General features: G+C 33.1%; 3 protein-coding genes and 1 long non-coding RNA gene across 13 annotated transcripts in view; 1 reads left to right on the top strand and 3 right to left on the bottom strand.

The window, feature by feature from the left end:
* Positions 1-289: 289 nt before the first annotated feature.
* On the bottom strand, positions 290-4,179 carry LOC100744376 (PX domain-containing protein kinase-like protein). 6 transcript variants are annotated; one of them, XM_012388779.3, is made up of 9 exons: positions 3,776-4,178; positions 2,944-3,132; positions 2,779-2,875; positions 2,186-2,610; positions 1,929-2,105; positions 1,437-1,847; positions 1,201-1,357; positions 1,080-1,124; positions 659-800 (listed from the first exon to the last, which is right to left on the bottom strand). In XM_012388779.3, the coding sequence occupies exons 1-8, from the start codon at positions 3,875-3,877 to the stop codon at positions 1,108-1,110; spliced, it is 1,575 nt and encodes a 524-aa protein (XP_012244202.1). In that variant the 5' UTR covers positions 3,878-4,178; the 3' UTR covers positions 659-800; positions 1,080-1,107. The 6 variants fall into 6 exon arrangements, with proteins under 6 accessions (XP_012244201.1, XP_003491673.1, XP_012244203.1 ...); XM_024369590.2 differs by having other exon boundaries at positions 674-809; XM_012388778.3 differs by lacking the exon at positions 1,080-1,124 and having other exon boundaries at positions 290-800; positions 3,776-4,179.
* A 970-nt stretch (positions 4,180-5,149) lies between these two features.
* On the top strand, positions 5,150-11,908 carry LOC100744260 (RING finger and CHY zinc finger domain-containing protein 1). 2 transcript variants are annotated; one of them, XM_003491624.4, is made up of 5 exons: positions 5,150-5,935; positions 10,256-10,573; positions 11,004-11,282; positions 11,391-11,481; positions 11,572-11,908. In XM_003491624.4, exons 1-5 carry the CDS (start codon positions 5,810-5,812, stop codon positions 11,592-11,594), a joined length of 837 nt encoding a protein of 278 aa, XP_003491672.1. In that variant the 5' UTR covers positions 5,150-5,809; the 3' UTR covers positions 11,595-11,908. The 2 variants fall into 2 exon arrangements, with proteins under 2 accessions (XP_003491672.1, XP_012244211.1); XM_012388788.3 differs by lacking the exon at positions 5,150-5,935 and adding an exon at positions 8,045-8,245.
* On the bottom strand, positions 5,842-8,006 carry LOC117152013. The gene is made up of 2 exons (XR_004462232.1): positions 7,916-8,006; positions 5,842-6,907 (listed from the first exon to the last, which is right to left on the bottom strand). It is a non-coding gene; the product is annotated as an uncharacterized LOC117152013 (long non-coding RNA).
* Positions 11,909-14,541: 2,633 nt separating the features above from the next.
* Positions 14,542-16,028, bottom strand: part of LOC100744142 (transcriptional activator Myb) — a 42,670-nt gene continuing 41,183 nt past the window's right edge. For all 4 annotated transcript variants that reach the window (XM_012388776.3, XM_012388777.3, XM_033322294.1 and 1 more), the window contains one exon: positions 14,542-15,645. In XM_012388776.3, coding sequence (XP_012244199.1) covers positions 15,511-15,645 — 135 coding nt within the window. In that variant the 3' untranslated portion in view covers positions 14,542-15,510. The remainder of the gene's footprint in view (positions 15,646-16,028) is intronic.

Here is a 16,028-nt window from a genome sequence, read left to right as displayed (position 1 = left end):
TTAGAGTCGAACAAGTAAGATATTAGATGTGATTCGATCGCGAGACTTAGATCAAAGGAAATGAACTTCATTTCTAGTTAAAATATAGATTATTTCATAAATAATATTAATAAGCTTTTCTTTAATAGTTTTAAATATGATTAAAGGGAAGATTAATTTCCATTTATAGATACAAATATAGCATATAAAGAAATATTCTTTTTTAAAGAATATTTGTTATTTTAATTAATCTTTTACAATTTCGAATTCATTTTTGGACGGTGTTTAAAGAATAAAAAGTAATAACACATAATATTTAAATATTGCTCAATTCTAACAATAATTCATGTTGCTAAAATACATGAATAGAATTATTTTATACATGATTATTTGTAAATATACGATTTACAACTATCTATTCCTATGAAATATACATATTAAGATTCTACAGAATTGAAATATATATATGTACGTATACAGATCTCACAAGTATCGCGATCGAAATAAAATTATAAATATCTTCGCAATTTGATGAAAAAAATAGCATCCTTTTGGTATAGATTACTGTCATACAATTTCTTCTTTATTTCTGAATCAGTACGATCACTCAGCACTATCTTCTTTCAATTATCTAACTTTATCACCTCAATGATATTCATTGGCAACTTTACGAAGACTAGTTTTATTGAAATTACAAATACTTCCTAGCAGAGCAGCTCGTTCATTGGTCAACTTTGAAACATTACTTGCATCAACGGATGGTGGCATCGGAGGTGGTGGTACAGTACTCTTAGCAGGAACTCCATCACTTTGCGGCACATCTATAGAACCTTTAGTTAAATAAATTGTAACTTTATATAAAGGTTACAACGTCACTTGAATACATATCATTACACTACATTTCATTTTTATCAACTATACCATTAACATTCAAATATATGTACTACACCCAATACCAGTTATCAGAATCAAATACAACCTACGATGCATAAATTCAAAAAAGAAGTACATACATTTCATTCAAGATGTATTCAAGCGATAATTAAAAGAAAAAATGCATGAATGTGAGCAATTAGTGTTTGTATGATCGTATGACCTACGTGAGAGAAATAAGCGTAGTATGCGCCATCAACTTTTGTGCCCAGCTAACGTAAAAATGAGGAAGATCGATTAATGTTAATTGTTAATGAATGTTATTGAAAAAAATGATCTGTAACTTACGCAGCGATGGGGGTGTTAAAGTTCCAACGCTGGTCGCTGTAGAAGTACTTGTAGGACTATCCGAGCGCTCTGGACTCTTGCCGTTAACATGTTTCATCCCATTCGCACTTAGTTGATTTGCAGAACGTTGTTCTTGGGCTAATTTCTGTTCTTTTTTCTAGAAAAACAAATACATGAATTTTTTTTACTTTGGAGCAATAGTTTAATGTGGTATTTAGATATATTAAAATATTTACTAGTTTTTGTTTTCGCTTTTTCATCTCTTCTTCCGAGCTCATCATTTCCTGAACTTTGACAAGCCTCTTTTGATGTCTTGCTACTTTCTGCTCGTCTTTTAATCTTTGTTCTGCTTTGTTCACTGCTTGCTGCAGAGCCTCCTTCAAATGACTACTTAATTTGAAGTGTGGTCGTTCCATGGAGCCAACAGCTAATACAGCATGTCTTGCTGACTCGAAGAATGGATGTTCTAATAAATGCGATACCGTTGGTAAATCTTGTTTTAGAGCTTCTGGTGCGAGTATCACTTCCAGCAGACTTTTTAAAGTTGCTTCACAATAAGGTAACTCAGAACACGTTGCTTCTAACAGTGGTCGTCCAAATGCCATTTCATATAATACATGTCCAAACGAATAAACATCTACTTGAGTCTATTAAAAGAAAAGATACATAAATATTTATTATATTAATATATTTATATGACATTTTTCGAAATGTAGGATATAATATACCGTAGCGTGAAGTTTACGCCTTTGCACAACATAAGGCCGATAAAATGCTGGTAAGCCTAACAGACCATTTTCTAGATCCAGCAATTTCGCACATCTCTGAGTCAAAAGAATATTTCCTGTATGTAAATGTCCGTATGGTAGGCCCTTTTCGTGAAGAAATCCTAAAGCTTCCAAAATCTAGAACAGAAAAAATAAAATATATTTAGGTATAAAACTTATTCTTCCATGATCTTGATATAAAGTATTCATTTTCTAACCTGGTAACCATACATAGCAATTTCAGGCACTGTTAACGATTTGGTTTGTTTTGGGTTTCCATATTTCTTTATAAACGGTTGTTTGGGTTTAGTTACACACAAAATATCGCGTAATGTACCCGTTGGATAAAAATTTCTTATCATTAACGCTCCATTTTCCGTTACATGTTGATAAACGATTGGTTCTATATAATTATGCTTCAACGTCCCTAAACTTTTGAAAACTCCTTGCATATCTTTATCTTGCAGGTGTTTGTCTGGACCAAATTCTACCCATGCAAGCAGTAACTCTTGCTTGGGATTTTGACGATTTTTTACAGTATAATAATGTTTCCTTAACCGCCATCCCATATCAGGAATGGCCTTACAAACTTCGAAATTTGCATCACTGCGTAAAGCTAGTGACACCTGTTGCAGTGCTATTTCTGAATTTGGAAATTACTTATGAAATACACTATACACGATAAATTCATAATTTATAATACTATTGGACTTATTTTAATACTTAAGTAAAATATTCCCTATATCTGTCTATATGTATATATATGTACAACTTATTTTTAACTGTATGTATTATTATAATTAAATCATACCATGTAATGGCGCTGTGTAATTATCTGGATCTAAGAATTTTTTCATGGGGAGTGACGATGCCAATATAGGATTCATTAGTATATTGTTTAGGTAATTCTAAAAACAGATAAAATAATAATAATAAAAAGATTTAATAATAATAATTCTTTTATAACAAGACTAACCTGTAGGGCTACTTGACGTTGAGCTATGAAGTCTGGTTCCATATTACCAATAATTTTCTTTGGAGGAAGGGCCAGGTCAATGCCTGATATTGATAAAGTTGCATTAAGTTGTACGAAATCATTGTAGCGTCTACTAACTCTCCAAGATTTCTCTGGAAGTGGACCTCTTTGTATTCTAATCACATATTCCTAAATAAACATAACACTATAATGTAAATGTACAACTAATTTTGCAAGCCATTGTATATATGCGACCAATAAACAATAATTGAAGATGACAAGTTTGTACATTTAAGATTATAAGTCTCTTAAAATAAGTATACAACCATGGGGTCTAATTAATATTATGATAATCAATAATTCAAAAATATTTAGAAGAATGTGAAACACTTACATTTAATTCTAAGATCAAATAAGAAGACAACTTTATTTACTCAGGATTGATCAATAGTATTTTAATTTCTAAAATTACTTTTTATATATATATGTCAAAAAAATAATTTATCATAATATTTCAGATATGCTTTTTATATGTAATGAACACTAATATCTATATACATTATCGTACACTATAAAATATATTATTCTCCTCAACACATTATAAATAAAAAATATTTGTTTTATCACATTAATTTAATTTATAGAAAAATAAATACATCAAAAGAAATATTTGATGTTCAAAGCAAAAGAACCATCGAGAATGCCTACGTAACAAACAATAATGACCGTCGTTAATTTAGCGACACAAGATTGGAGTGAACAGGCCGATGTGTATAAACTTCACCTTTTATCGAGTAAATGTCAAAATATACGCATTAAGCGTGCGCCGTACCGTGTGTCCGTCGATTGTTCTTGCATTTTCAATGACGCTCGTCAACTTCTCTGTATCATCTAGTAGCACTTTATTTGTATATCGCTTCTCAAATAAAGCCATTGATCATTAGTCCGACAGAATGCAGAGCCCGTGCGGGGCAAACTGCGTGTGTCTATCGTATAGTTTCCGCGAGTCGCCATACATGACGCGATTTTGATTCATTTCCACATTGGCGAACGTATTTTCACAGTTATTGTAAATGGGTCATTGCTACCGAGAAAGACACCAGTAATTAATATTCCATTGACGATCGATTGCAGATCAAATTTAACTAGCTCCCTTCTTTTTCAGTGTTTAACACCCATAATCTTTCACCATTTTATTATGTACGTTTTCACAGTGATACCACGCGATCAGATGACCACCATGATAGACTCAAAGTTTCTATATCCTCCGCTTATTCTAATTAAATTGCACGGAAAAGTTGTTAAGTTTATTTGAAAATAAACATATATTATATTATGTTTAATTGATTTCTAATGGCTATAAAATGTTACATTCCTTATAATAATGATAATTTATTGTATGTTACATATTGTATGATATTATACAATAAAAAGAGAATATCCGATTGGTTCATTCAGAGTGCAATTTGTTCGCATAATAAATAATGATCGAATAAAATTATTTTTCATAATAGCATTGCAAAAAAGATAATAAAGCCGCATAAAGAACAAATGATTACACTTTTTTAATAATATAAATTGCATGAATACGCAACTAGAGAAATGAAACTTAAATAGAAATTTGTTTCATCTACTAAATAATATAATAACTTTAGTTTGCATATTTTTATGTACTATAGTACTATATGCATTCTATAGATTTTTGCATTCCTAACACGTTGACTGCTAGGATAGTACTCGGTGATCCATTTTAGATATCAATATCAATATCAATTGCATTTCTAGAATGATTAAAATAAGAAAGAATAAAAATTTATTTGTATATCACTGTATGTATTGTAGTATTTGCATACCAATTCCTTAAGTCCAAATATATTTAATAGCACTTTCACATGATCATAAAAATGTAGTACTATGAAAGTGAAATTTAGGATCTAATAAAACTTCATTAAAAAATAATATAATATGATATGATATAATATATGATAATATTATATGAATAATATGATAAAAAAGATTATACGGACAAATATTTCTTTGAGTCACTGTATATAAAGTTCGCGTGGCAGTTAACGGTTAAAATTTTCTCAAAATGCATAAACAAACACAGTCTAGTGATCACTTAATGGGATAAACTCGAAGCGTATTTAAATCTTCGCGGGCCGGATATGTATGTACGAATGCGACGTAGTACCTCGCCGAGTCGTCACAACTTCCGGCCATAGTTTTGCATCCTTTTTTCCGAACGTCGTCTGCCGTTGTAATCATTACACCGTGGTGATAGTACAACGAAGTGGAGTAGTGTCAGAAGTGGCGAGTGTCGAGCCGTTTTTCTCCGAAGGTGCCGAGAAATTATGGCCGTTTCTTCATACGACATTCCGTAACAGGTAAACGAACGTTCTCGCGTAGCATAATTCAAACGCGGAACAAAAATCTCACGATCTTTGGAACAAGATCGTAGAAAAGTCTCCTTTTTCGAAACTTTGTTCCGCGACGCAGAGAATTGTGTTCGGTATATTGACGATGGCACGGATGAGTTTTTTTCTGTCGATCGGACACACGAGGCTCGATACGTTTCCCGTCGCCTCTGGTTGACGGTTCTATTCCTCCTGTTAACACGGGATAAACAGCCCCTGCGTTTTGCTTTATTTCGCCGCGTGATCCGAACGTTCGACGTCGGTGTTTCCTCTTTTTTTCCTTCGTCGTTTTTGAATCGCCGCCAGCGTGTTAATTAAACAAACAAACTGTGGCCGAGGCGGGTGTTAATCGGACACGCCGCAAGAAAATCTGGAAAGGACGTGCGAGTCGATGAGAAGAAGGAGACGGCGGAGGAGAAAGAGGTAGGAACTTAGGATCATCGTGAGATATGGAGAATAACGACGAAGCGCGCGCCGTGGCCGAACATGCGTCGACTTCGAAGGAGAAACCCTTGGAGGCAACTGCTGGCGATGATTATGGTTGCGAACACTACAAGCGAAAGGCCAAATTTGTGGTGAGTCTTTGGTCAATTGTTTTCCTTTCAGCTTCATTCCATGTATATTTTGTCATGTTTGCTAGAACAGTAACATGGTTAATAAAAATCTGTCTTTTAGCAAGTGTGAAATAGAAAGTTCCGAGTAAATGATCATTAATTACTTGATGAATCTAGCTTATGTAAACTCATATTTTACTGAATGTAATTAAAGTGAAATTTAAATGTAGATTCACCCTCTGAATTTTATAATATACAGTGACAGAGTATTCGTGTTTTCCAATGTCTCTTTCATCAAATTCTACATTTCATTTTAATAATATTAAATCTTTGTAGTAATATGAAAGTACTACTAAATATAACAAAGTTTAATATATTTGGACGTAATTAATTGACATGTAAATGCTATAATAAATACAATTATTGCCCGCAAATACTTTTTAATAGCTACTGTATATAGTTTAGGTAATTTTCCTAGAAACTTATAAAACAACGAAAGAATTTTCTTTTCTCTTACAATTAGTGTAATATTTCTTATCTTTCAAGAGTCTCCAATAAAGTATTGTTAAAGTGTATTACTTATTATTAAGACAGAGATTAAGATCTATGTATGTACTTTGAATTGCGACATTGTGTTTGTTAAATAGTAATTATGACCATTCTAGCAAATACTTCACTTCCAAAGCTAATTTTCCTGATATCTCAAAATTGGCGACAGTTTACTGTGCTACTCTTCTAGCAAAACCTACTATACATATGTATAAGTACATATGCCGAGGCGCTCTGTTTTCAGTTTCGATCACGCAGATGTTCAGTGATCAGTTTGCGCGATTCAGCTGCGAGGCAACATGTTCTTCTCGGGTACCGTTTTTAATCCTTCCGGCGTGTCTCTACGGCTTCGTCTCGTGTCAAGCATTTTTCGAACTTGGTCACGGTATACGATGACTTTATCTACTTCACTCTCGATTTTATTCTTCCTCGCGAATATATTATCTATAAGTTCATACATATTTATTGAAATTTACAATTTGATTCTTGACGACTTTAAATTACAATGTAAGAAGCGCTAATAGAGTTTTCTTTTTATGTATATCATTAATTGATCTCTTCAAGTGATCGCAAATAACGTACATCACCCGTTGACAGTTAATTACATATATTAATTCGCGTAACAGCGCTCCTACAGTATATATTTTGAGTTATTCAAAGAAAGAGGCGGAATTGAGATTTTTCTCAAAACAAATTTGTTGCATTTTTTATATGGTGAATAGTATAAAGTCGGATCTTCACTGAAGCTGCAACAAGCAGCTTTTTGTTACTGTCCTATATTTCTTGAAAAAGTCGCCAGTATGGATAAAATGTTTTTATAAGTTGCTATTTGTTAAAATATTTTGGAATATGCAGGGATAAGAGGCGACAAAAAGCTCCTCCTTGTTACTTCAGTGGAAATCAGGCTTAAGTTACTTACAGTGACGGACAAAAGAATGTTTTTAAAATAAGAAATATAAGACACCGTAATTTTACAAAATGGATTCATACTTAATAAAAGCAACGGATAAATATAATATATCATAGAATAGGTGATTGTTATCAACGTGTCAAATGTTCAGTGCAAAAGTTTTTTTATCCGTCACTGTATCTATAATGACTTATTCGTTACTTGGTCGTTTATACATTATCGCATCGGATTGTAAATACATTGTCGCATCGTATGCTCGAAATCACTCGAACGATAAATTAAACTGTCTGATTGTTTTAAGAATCCTGCATGGTAAATAAACAGTTGACAATTTATCGATTTATAACCGGTTTTTTCAACGAATCTTCACTCGACTAATAAACCGAACTTACAATTCTAGAAGCGCTTCAAGCGCCACCTAACACGATAAATAAAATTCGAAAAGCATCCATAAAGCGGTCTATTTAAATTTCCCATCAAAATGCACACTGAAAAGAAAGAAGAAATGCAAAAAATTTGAAAATCAGAAAGATTCGATATACCTTTGTGACTACCCTTGAACTTGCTCGGGTAATCGATAGTATAAACTTGTTTCTAAAATAAACGACACGGGTAGCGGTCTTACAATTAACGACTGACACCGAAATCGCTAGTACACGAGCTTTTTCTATTCGCCGTGTGTAAACATGAACGTGCGTCCCATATGTGCGTGTGTGTACGCAGCAAACAAATCGATGAAGTTCAGCCATGTGTTGTGTAACGAGACGCCCTCTTTCAAAGTGCTGCTTACCAATTGCCGCGATAAGCCAAATGTCGTGTGCTGCTGCTACGAACGACCAGTGCTTTTGCGTCGTCTCGAAGAAAAAGAAACTGTAATTATAAATTTTTTTCTTTTTCGAAATTTCTACAATTTGAATTTTTATTTCATCTTTTTATCCTCTTGCGAAATACGCACTGAGCTCTCGATTTCGTTTTCTGATTACGTTCACCTTATTTACCTGAACGCATAAAGATAAGGCACTGAAATTTTTGTTGCTCAAATATTGTCCAAGAGAGTAGCACCGTGAATAATCCAGATAGGCCTTCTACCGAGAAAACGCTGTGTACATTGCACTCGAAGAAGTGTACGGTATTTTAGTCAGCAGTTTCTTTTTTAATATTTTTTTTGTAATTAATAATAAAGGCAATAGTAAAAATTCAATTAAATTTGAAGACTAGTTTATTTATTAAAATATTATACCGAGGATAGGATCTTCATTATTTATATTTTATGGTCCTATTGTAAGATATTTTCGAACTAGTAGCAGTGGACAAAATTGTACTAACAAACTATTTATCGATAAAAATGAATAATTTTTGCAGAGACGTATTGAAATATCTATAACTCGTGTTTCAATAGCACATGGAGGATTTGAACGACTACCATGTGCGCCATCTAATAGAAACTGAATAATCACAATCGAAGTCGATTATATACTACATACCACACTTGCGGCGATCGTTATAATGATAAACTTAATCCTACTATAATCATCAAATCTTCATGTCCCAATCTCATTTTTATTTCAGCAGATAAAAAGAACTTAATATTTTAATTTTTATTACTTACCTTTTCTTTAAACAGAAGAAAGTTTTTAATAATAAATAAACAAGACAGTCTTCATGTCCCAATCTCATTCTTATTTCAACAGATAAAAAGAACTTAATATTTTAATTTTTATTACTTACCTTTTCTTTAAACAGAAGAAAGTTTTTAATAATAAATAAACAAGACCGAAATTAATTCAAAGAATATACCAAGACTAGAAGTTAGGTTAATTCGAGGCTTAACGAACCATTGTTACATGGAAAAGTTTGAGAAATGAATCATTTCGGTCTTTCTGAAAATAAAAGGATTGTCGACAATTTCAAATGTTCTTCTAACTGATTCATATAATTGATTCTTTCGATGTCGCTGAACGTAGACACCACGTGCAGAATGAGTTCTATGCTGGTACATATTACATATGTTACCATATCCTCCGCACGCTGATCTGTTTCACCGTATGCTGTACGCTGTCGAACGGATTTGCCGAACGCTTATAAGCGCCTGGCTGCATCGAAAGGGTTAGGGATCAAGGACGGATTCATATGGGGCTAATTGGATTATTATCTAAGGCTTTCGTTTTCTGAAGTGCTCAAGGATTGTCGAAGCCGCATTTTTATAGTGTTTTAACGAAAAATTTGAATTTAATCCTGCTGTTCTTCTCACCTCACGTTTCTACCTCTTTAGATATCTTTTTTTTTTTTTAGAGTACTTTATACATACAAAGCATGGAACATATAAAAGGCAGTAACAATATATCAAATGCTAAAACAAAATATTTAGCAATTATCTATATTTCAATAATATACAACAGGATGATTCTACGTGAAAAAACAAGTCGAAAATATTGAATAAAATTTGTTCATATAACGCTTCGTTTTTGAGAAAATCAAATTTGAAAATTTGTCAAGTATATTTGAACTTGGCTAATTACCGATTAGGTATGAGCAAACAATCAGCAGGAAAGTAATCTGCGTGCGAAAGTAAGTCAAAAATGTAAAAAAAATTTTCGTTTGAGGCCTCATTTTCAAGAAAAAGGAATTTGAACATGTTTGAAAACAGCATTTTATAGAAAAATTTTATTCTACATTTTCGACTTATTTCTTTCGCGCAGAATTACCCTATTGACAATTGTATCACAATTGCTAAGACACCCTATGTATTGAAACATAACATCCACTTGGAAGAAAGACAGAGTAAAAATATACATGATCAAAATATATTCTTATGTCTCAAAAAGTACGTTATATTTAAAGCTGATAGTTTACTATATTTTCTATCTTTTTTTTCTTTCTAGACACCATGTTGTAACAAAGTATACATATGTCGATTTTGTCACGACAAGGAGGAGACCCACGTGGTAAATAGAAAAGAAGTCACAGAACTTATATGTGTTCTATGTGACACTCGTCAGCCTGTACAAGCCACTTGCAAAAATTGTCACTGTCGCTTTGGTAAATATACGTGCCTCGAGTGCAATTTGTTCGATGACGAAGACAAGAATCAGTATCACTGTGACGGTTGCGGGATATGCAGGGTCGGCGGTCGGGATCGATTTTTCCACTGTGCCAAGTGCAACATGTGTTTACCGGTTCAGTTACAGAACGGACACACGGTATGTAATGCACCATTAAATTTTGGTTAAATGTTAACGAAAATGTTCTGTTACTTATGTAGTGTATAGTTGCTTGCCTAAGCTAAAAAAAATTGCTCATGCATTTAGTATATGTAATACATTGAATACGCTTGATTAACATTTGGAATGATAAATTGAAAGAAGTTTCAGCTTTGAGTATGAAGATATAAATAACGCTAAAGAAGAGGAAGCAAATTTAATAGCCAATCTATATATAAACTTTTATATTTACTCTGTCAGAGTGTGCTTAAGTAAGCTTACTCTAATAGAATTATATTCTTAAGAATTTTTTTATTTAACTTTCATTATTGAATTGTAATTTTAATTGAGTGTAGCTTGTTTATATAACATAGTTATATTATTACATATAGTTGATTCTGTAAGATAATTGCTTGTTTATTATTTTCAGTGTGTAGAAAATGTTTCTCATGCAAATTGTCCAGTCTGCTTGGAGGATATTCACACAAGTCGTATACCTTGTCACATTCCAAATTGTGGTCATTTGCTTCATCGTACGTGTTTTGAGGAGTTGTTACACTCAGGACATTATGCTTGTCCAACTTGCCAAGTGTCTCTTCTAGATATGACTGATCTATGGAAATTTTTGGATATGGAAGTATCGTCAACACCAATGCCAGAAGAGTACAAGGATTACAAGGTTGATATTCTGTGCAAAGACTGTCACGAGGTAAAAATAGAATCTTATCTTACACATTTGAACTATACTGTGCTTTACTTAATCAAGAAACAATGATAAATTGGATGGGATCAATGAACAAATTGTTTAATCTTCCAGGAATCAACAGTAAAATTCCATATTGTAGGTTTGAAATGTTTGAATTGTGGAAGTTATAACACTTGCAGAGTCAAAGGATCTCCGTCTCCAGGTAAATATTATTTAATAAATTTTATTTTTGTTCTTTCTCTAATAATTTCTATTTTTGCAAATAAATCTCTATGTGTTTTAAACTTTTTAGCAGATCCAGATACATTGGACTAAATAATGTCAATGACATTGGCGATGAAGAGAATTTACAACGCTAGAACTTTTAGTATTAAAACGAGAAAAAGATGCGGAACGTTCCCGAGAAAGTGTCGCTTTTAAGCGTTTCTAACAGAAAGACATTAGGAAATGGCCTCTTTGGCATTATACCTCTACTTGTTTTTAGTGAATTTATACATCTTTGTTGATTGTTTTCAGACTTTTTATAGACGTTATTTTATTAGGAGGCTGAATGTATGATATGTATAATGATCAATGCTTATATCTATAATCATGGAAGACCGAAAATTATGGAATAATCGCAGTTTGAATCGTAAATTCAAATCGTTTAAAAAGAATAGTAAATTCGTTTTCCGCAAGGATACAATTTTTTCGTAACTATAGCGATCCTAAATGAAACAGTATGACACATTCTCGGCAGTTTTTATTTTGTTACTAATTGGTGGCGCGGTATGCACAGTGTCACCCATTTCCTAAAATTCTTCTCGCGCTGTTTTCAAATAGATCTTTATAAACATTTCATGATGTGTGACTTTCTTTCGATGCAATCTTTTCGTAAATGCTAAAATCAATCAACATATACCGGTAGTACTAGTCAAAGAAAGAAAAAATCCCCCTCTCTTTTAGCTATTGTTATAATCGACAGCTAAGAGTTCCTCTATATTATCTATTACACATAGTTCCCTGATGTTATATTACGCAGCTATATGTAGAGATAGAAATTGATGAGATTATTATTAATAAGACACATTTTATTCCTTAATGAATTATCGTACGCGCAATTTTCGAAAAGATCGCCATCTAGTCAAAGATTACTTGAGTCACTTCTTGATACGATCGTCCTACATGTAAAATAAAAAAGAATGCGCGGGGGAATCTCAGATAGTTGGGTGACGTAAGCTAATACCTGACACGATAATTCTTTGAAACTTTACGAAATAATCGTATCATAAGCCTTTCGAAACTGTGAAATTCGATCTGTGTAATTTCAGGCTTCGACATTCATCTATCGAATTTTATCGGGCATTACCATCATGTTATTGTGAACTAAAAACAACTCGTGGATATATACTTCGTAATGTTGTACGTATGCTTAGGCGTCTTTTAGTGCACGCGTTTGCAACTGCGCATTTTTTTGGTAACGGAAATATTTTGATTTTAATTTAATTCGATACACTATATTACAGATTCGTCGACTTTATAAATAATTGACATTTAACATAATTTATACGTAATAGTGGAAGTAAATATTATATATTTATCGTAGTAAAGAAGATGAACGCTTTTGATTCATTTTCTTCCAAGAAAACATGCATGAAATTGACTATAAATTTTAAACAGGACTAACACGTCTAACTGGTTCTGTGCAATTAGTTGACGATTCACATTGCTTGCTAGAACAATATTTACGTACAAAGGCAATCGATGGTATTAATTTTTATTCATTCCAACTGCTATTGAGAAAAATATATCCAATAAATAAACTGGAGACAGTATTTTCTTTTGAAATTAAATAATTAGTTAAATATTTAACCCTTTGCGGACGGGTCCGCTTGACAAGCGAGCATCGCGGTAGACGAGAGGTATTGGCACGCGCAGTTGAGAAAATATACACGTTGAACGTTTGCGTTATTCATTGTCGAGGCTTGTATTATTTTCATCAATATTTAGTTCATCATCATTGTTACTATTACTAGAAATATTGAAACGTCTGAGCCGATTTCTTGTTGAACGGAGTTCGTTTCCACTGCCTGAAACACTATCGTCGTTTTCTATCTTGTCAGGTTCAAAATAATGCTCGTCATCGCTACTATCACTATCGAACATGTTCTTTCTGGATATTTTAGGCATCGTGTATAAGGTATTAAAAAAAATGTATAAGACACAAAAAGCTTGCTGATTCATCTGGAAATGAAAGACTGAAATTCGTTTTGACTCGACCATCATTCTACATCGCGAGTTTACGTTATACGGAAGATAAAATTTCTAAAGATCTATAATTTTCTTTCATCAAAAACATAATACTGTTTAGTTTACTATACCCATATGTAAATACGCATTAGATTATCGCTCAGAAAAGTAGACGTACGCCAGCCACTTCAAAATAAGTGTCCGGAACTGTGAATAGATTTGGGCGGCTATTTGCCAACACTCGTCCGCAAAGGGTTAATAAGAAAGTAAACATACTTTATTCATTTTTAGTGTTAAAAAGATCATAAAATCAGATCATAAAGAATGTACAATTGATAATGAAGGTCGTACTATAAAGAAAGGAGGTACTTTCGTATTTAATATTGTACTGTAGTTTACTAATTTGTCTTCGAGGTTCTATAAGGAACCGTAAATTCTGTATGGCGTTGGAACGTGTAGAGAAAACGCGTGTATCGAAGGAGCCTTAGAGTTACGTTCGACGCTCACTGCATCACTAATGAACATTATGGTCATATCGTCTCTAGTTTGAATGTACTGTTGGATAATGTTGTACCGTTTGCGTTTAGATACTCTGTAATTCTACTCCCAATATGAGGTAAAGCGCGTGTCTTTGTGCGGCAAAGTCTGAGAAGACACCTTTAGGGTAACATACCATGTTTGAAGCTCAAATGAAAAGAAAAGTGAGTTGGTTAGGCACACTCGATATAACTCACTATAATTGTGAGACTTTTGTCGAACTTTTTTTGATTGTTTGTCGATGTGTACGGGCTGATCATTGTCTAAGCACTTATGTCTTCTTTTGTCCATTCCATGGCATTCCAAGTTTTCATAAGAGTAGCACACCAATGTACGCCGAAAATTGAATTATTGTTACTATTGTATTGTATTGAATACATTATCGTATTAACAACGTAGCACGATAAAACGAAATCGTGACATACCTCTTTCAATTTGTAAGGCTTTCAGACAACATGTGTCGTGCTGGTTAAAAACAGGAAAATAGTACCAACCGTTTATTTTTTGGTGTGATTATCATCACGTCTTTATTATTCAGTTGTAAATTAAATATCAGTTACAAAGGCTCTTTGTACATAATGGCCGCAATAATGCTTTTGTTTTATATTATATAATATATACTATTGTATCAAATAAACCGACTATTATTTTATTCTTTTATCTTTTTGTACGAACGTGATAAGAAGTCGCTACGTTAAGTGTCAGAAATTCTTCGACGTTTGCAAGTACAAAATAAATTGTATGTAATATCATGATCCATGCGAGAGTTTCTTTACGTGAACATTGCTATCTCTGATGCCCCTTAAAAAAATTGCATATATATATCAACATATGTATGTAATTTGTACATATCCCACCAGGAACAAGCAATGTTTACGAAAGTAAGAAACTGTTACAAAGATTATATTATTGTTATTTTTTTACTATATTATTTCTTTTCACGTTTATTAATTATAAGCCACTACAGTAGCAACATTTTATCATCTACAAAAAAAGGCAGAAGTGTCTTTTGCTTTGCTTTTGTTTCCGCTGTTTATTCTTGAGTTTAAGAACAAACTATAAACAAAAGTGTCGGTAAAGCGTGACATTTCCTCTCCTTTCAAGATGCAATTTCAGATGAAACATGGTTTTCTTTGTTAAAACAGAATTCGACTGCTTGTATACATACGCTATGTATCGGAATACTTCAATATTACATCCGCGGTTACATTACAAAAGATGATTACAAAACGTGATTCCAATACGCAAAGCATTCGTATTTAGCCTGTAAAAAAATTGTCTAATAGATTTATTTTTTCTTCGCCATGTTTTTTTATTTTTCTCATCTCGTTCGACAGTTTTGATAGAAAAAGGCCATATTCCTTAAACGGAAGCGCCGTGTATTTTTAATTACGACTAGTTAAATGTCGCATTTTTTGTACCACGAAGTGCGACCGAGCCCCTGCGACCGGCTGCAGAAAGGCTGTTAAAAGTTCAGAGAACGAGGACGTAATGGCAGGTATCCATGGCTGCTGAGGAATCGTCGGGCGGCTCGCGTCATTTCCAGCTGATCACGCGTGCGTCCACATGCCACTGTTGTCCATTGTGCCTCCAATTGTAGCTGTGATCAAAGAAATCAAATTATGCATCTTTCGGTATTAATCACATAAATTTATCATTAAACTGCGGATTTTTATAAAATTCATATTTTTGTGGACATAATTAAAATAAGAGAATCTGCGGTCTATTTATCATATACTAAGAGCATACGGAAAGAACGGGAGAAATCACATTTCCTATTTTTTACAGAGGAGTGAACTTAAGATTCACATAATTCTCCCGTTTAATCATGATATTTTGAGGGCAGGAGGGCTGTTCAGTCATGGATTTAACCGGTTATTTTCGCTCTTGCATTGTTTTGAATTGAAAGCGATCGTTAATACTGTTGCTTTATCATTACGTCCTCAGCGTGTTGTATTTCTATTGGGGGGGGGGGGGATAAAG

The sequence above is a fragment of the Bombus impatiens genome, unplaced genomic scaffold (genome assembly GCF_000188095.3).
Source record: "Bombus impatiens unplaced genomic scaffold, BIMP_2.2 scf_0582, whole genome shotgun sequence".
In the NCBI taxonomy this organism is placed as follows: Eukaryota; Metazoa; Arthropoda; class Insecta; order Hymenoptera; family Apidae; genus Bombus; species Bombus impatiens.
The sequence above is the reverse complement of the archived record's forward strand: the minus strand, read 5'-3'. Positions and strand labels throughout refer to the sequence as shown.

Coding starts and splice junctions, on each gene's coding strand:
- LOC100744376 (XM_003491625.4), bottom strand. CDS start 3,877: ATGGCTTTATTTGAGAAGCGATATACAAATAAAGTGCTACTAGATGAT. Junction 2,876..2,943: donor AACGTCAAGTAGCCCTACAG/GTTAGTCTTGTT, acceptor ATCTGTTTTTAG/AATTACCTAAACAATATACT. Junction 2,611..2,778: donor TTACACAGCGCCATTACATG/GTATGATTTAAT, acceptor TTCCAAATTCAG/AAATAGCACTGCAACAGGTG.
- LOC100744260 (XM_012388788.3), top strand. CDS start 8,060: ATGAACGTGCGTCCCATATGTGCGTGTGTGTACGCAGCAAACAAATCG. Junction 10,574..11,003: donor AGTTACAGAACGGACACACG/GTATGTAATGCA, acceptor TATTATTTTCAG/TGTGTAGAAAATGTTTCTCA. Junction 11,283..11,390: donor TGTGCAAAGACTGTCACGAG/GTAAAAATAGAA, acceptor TTAATCTTCCAG/GAATCAACAGTAAAATTCCA.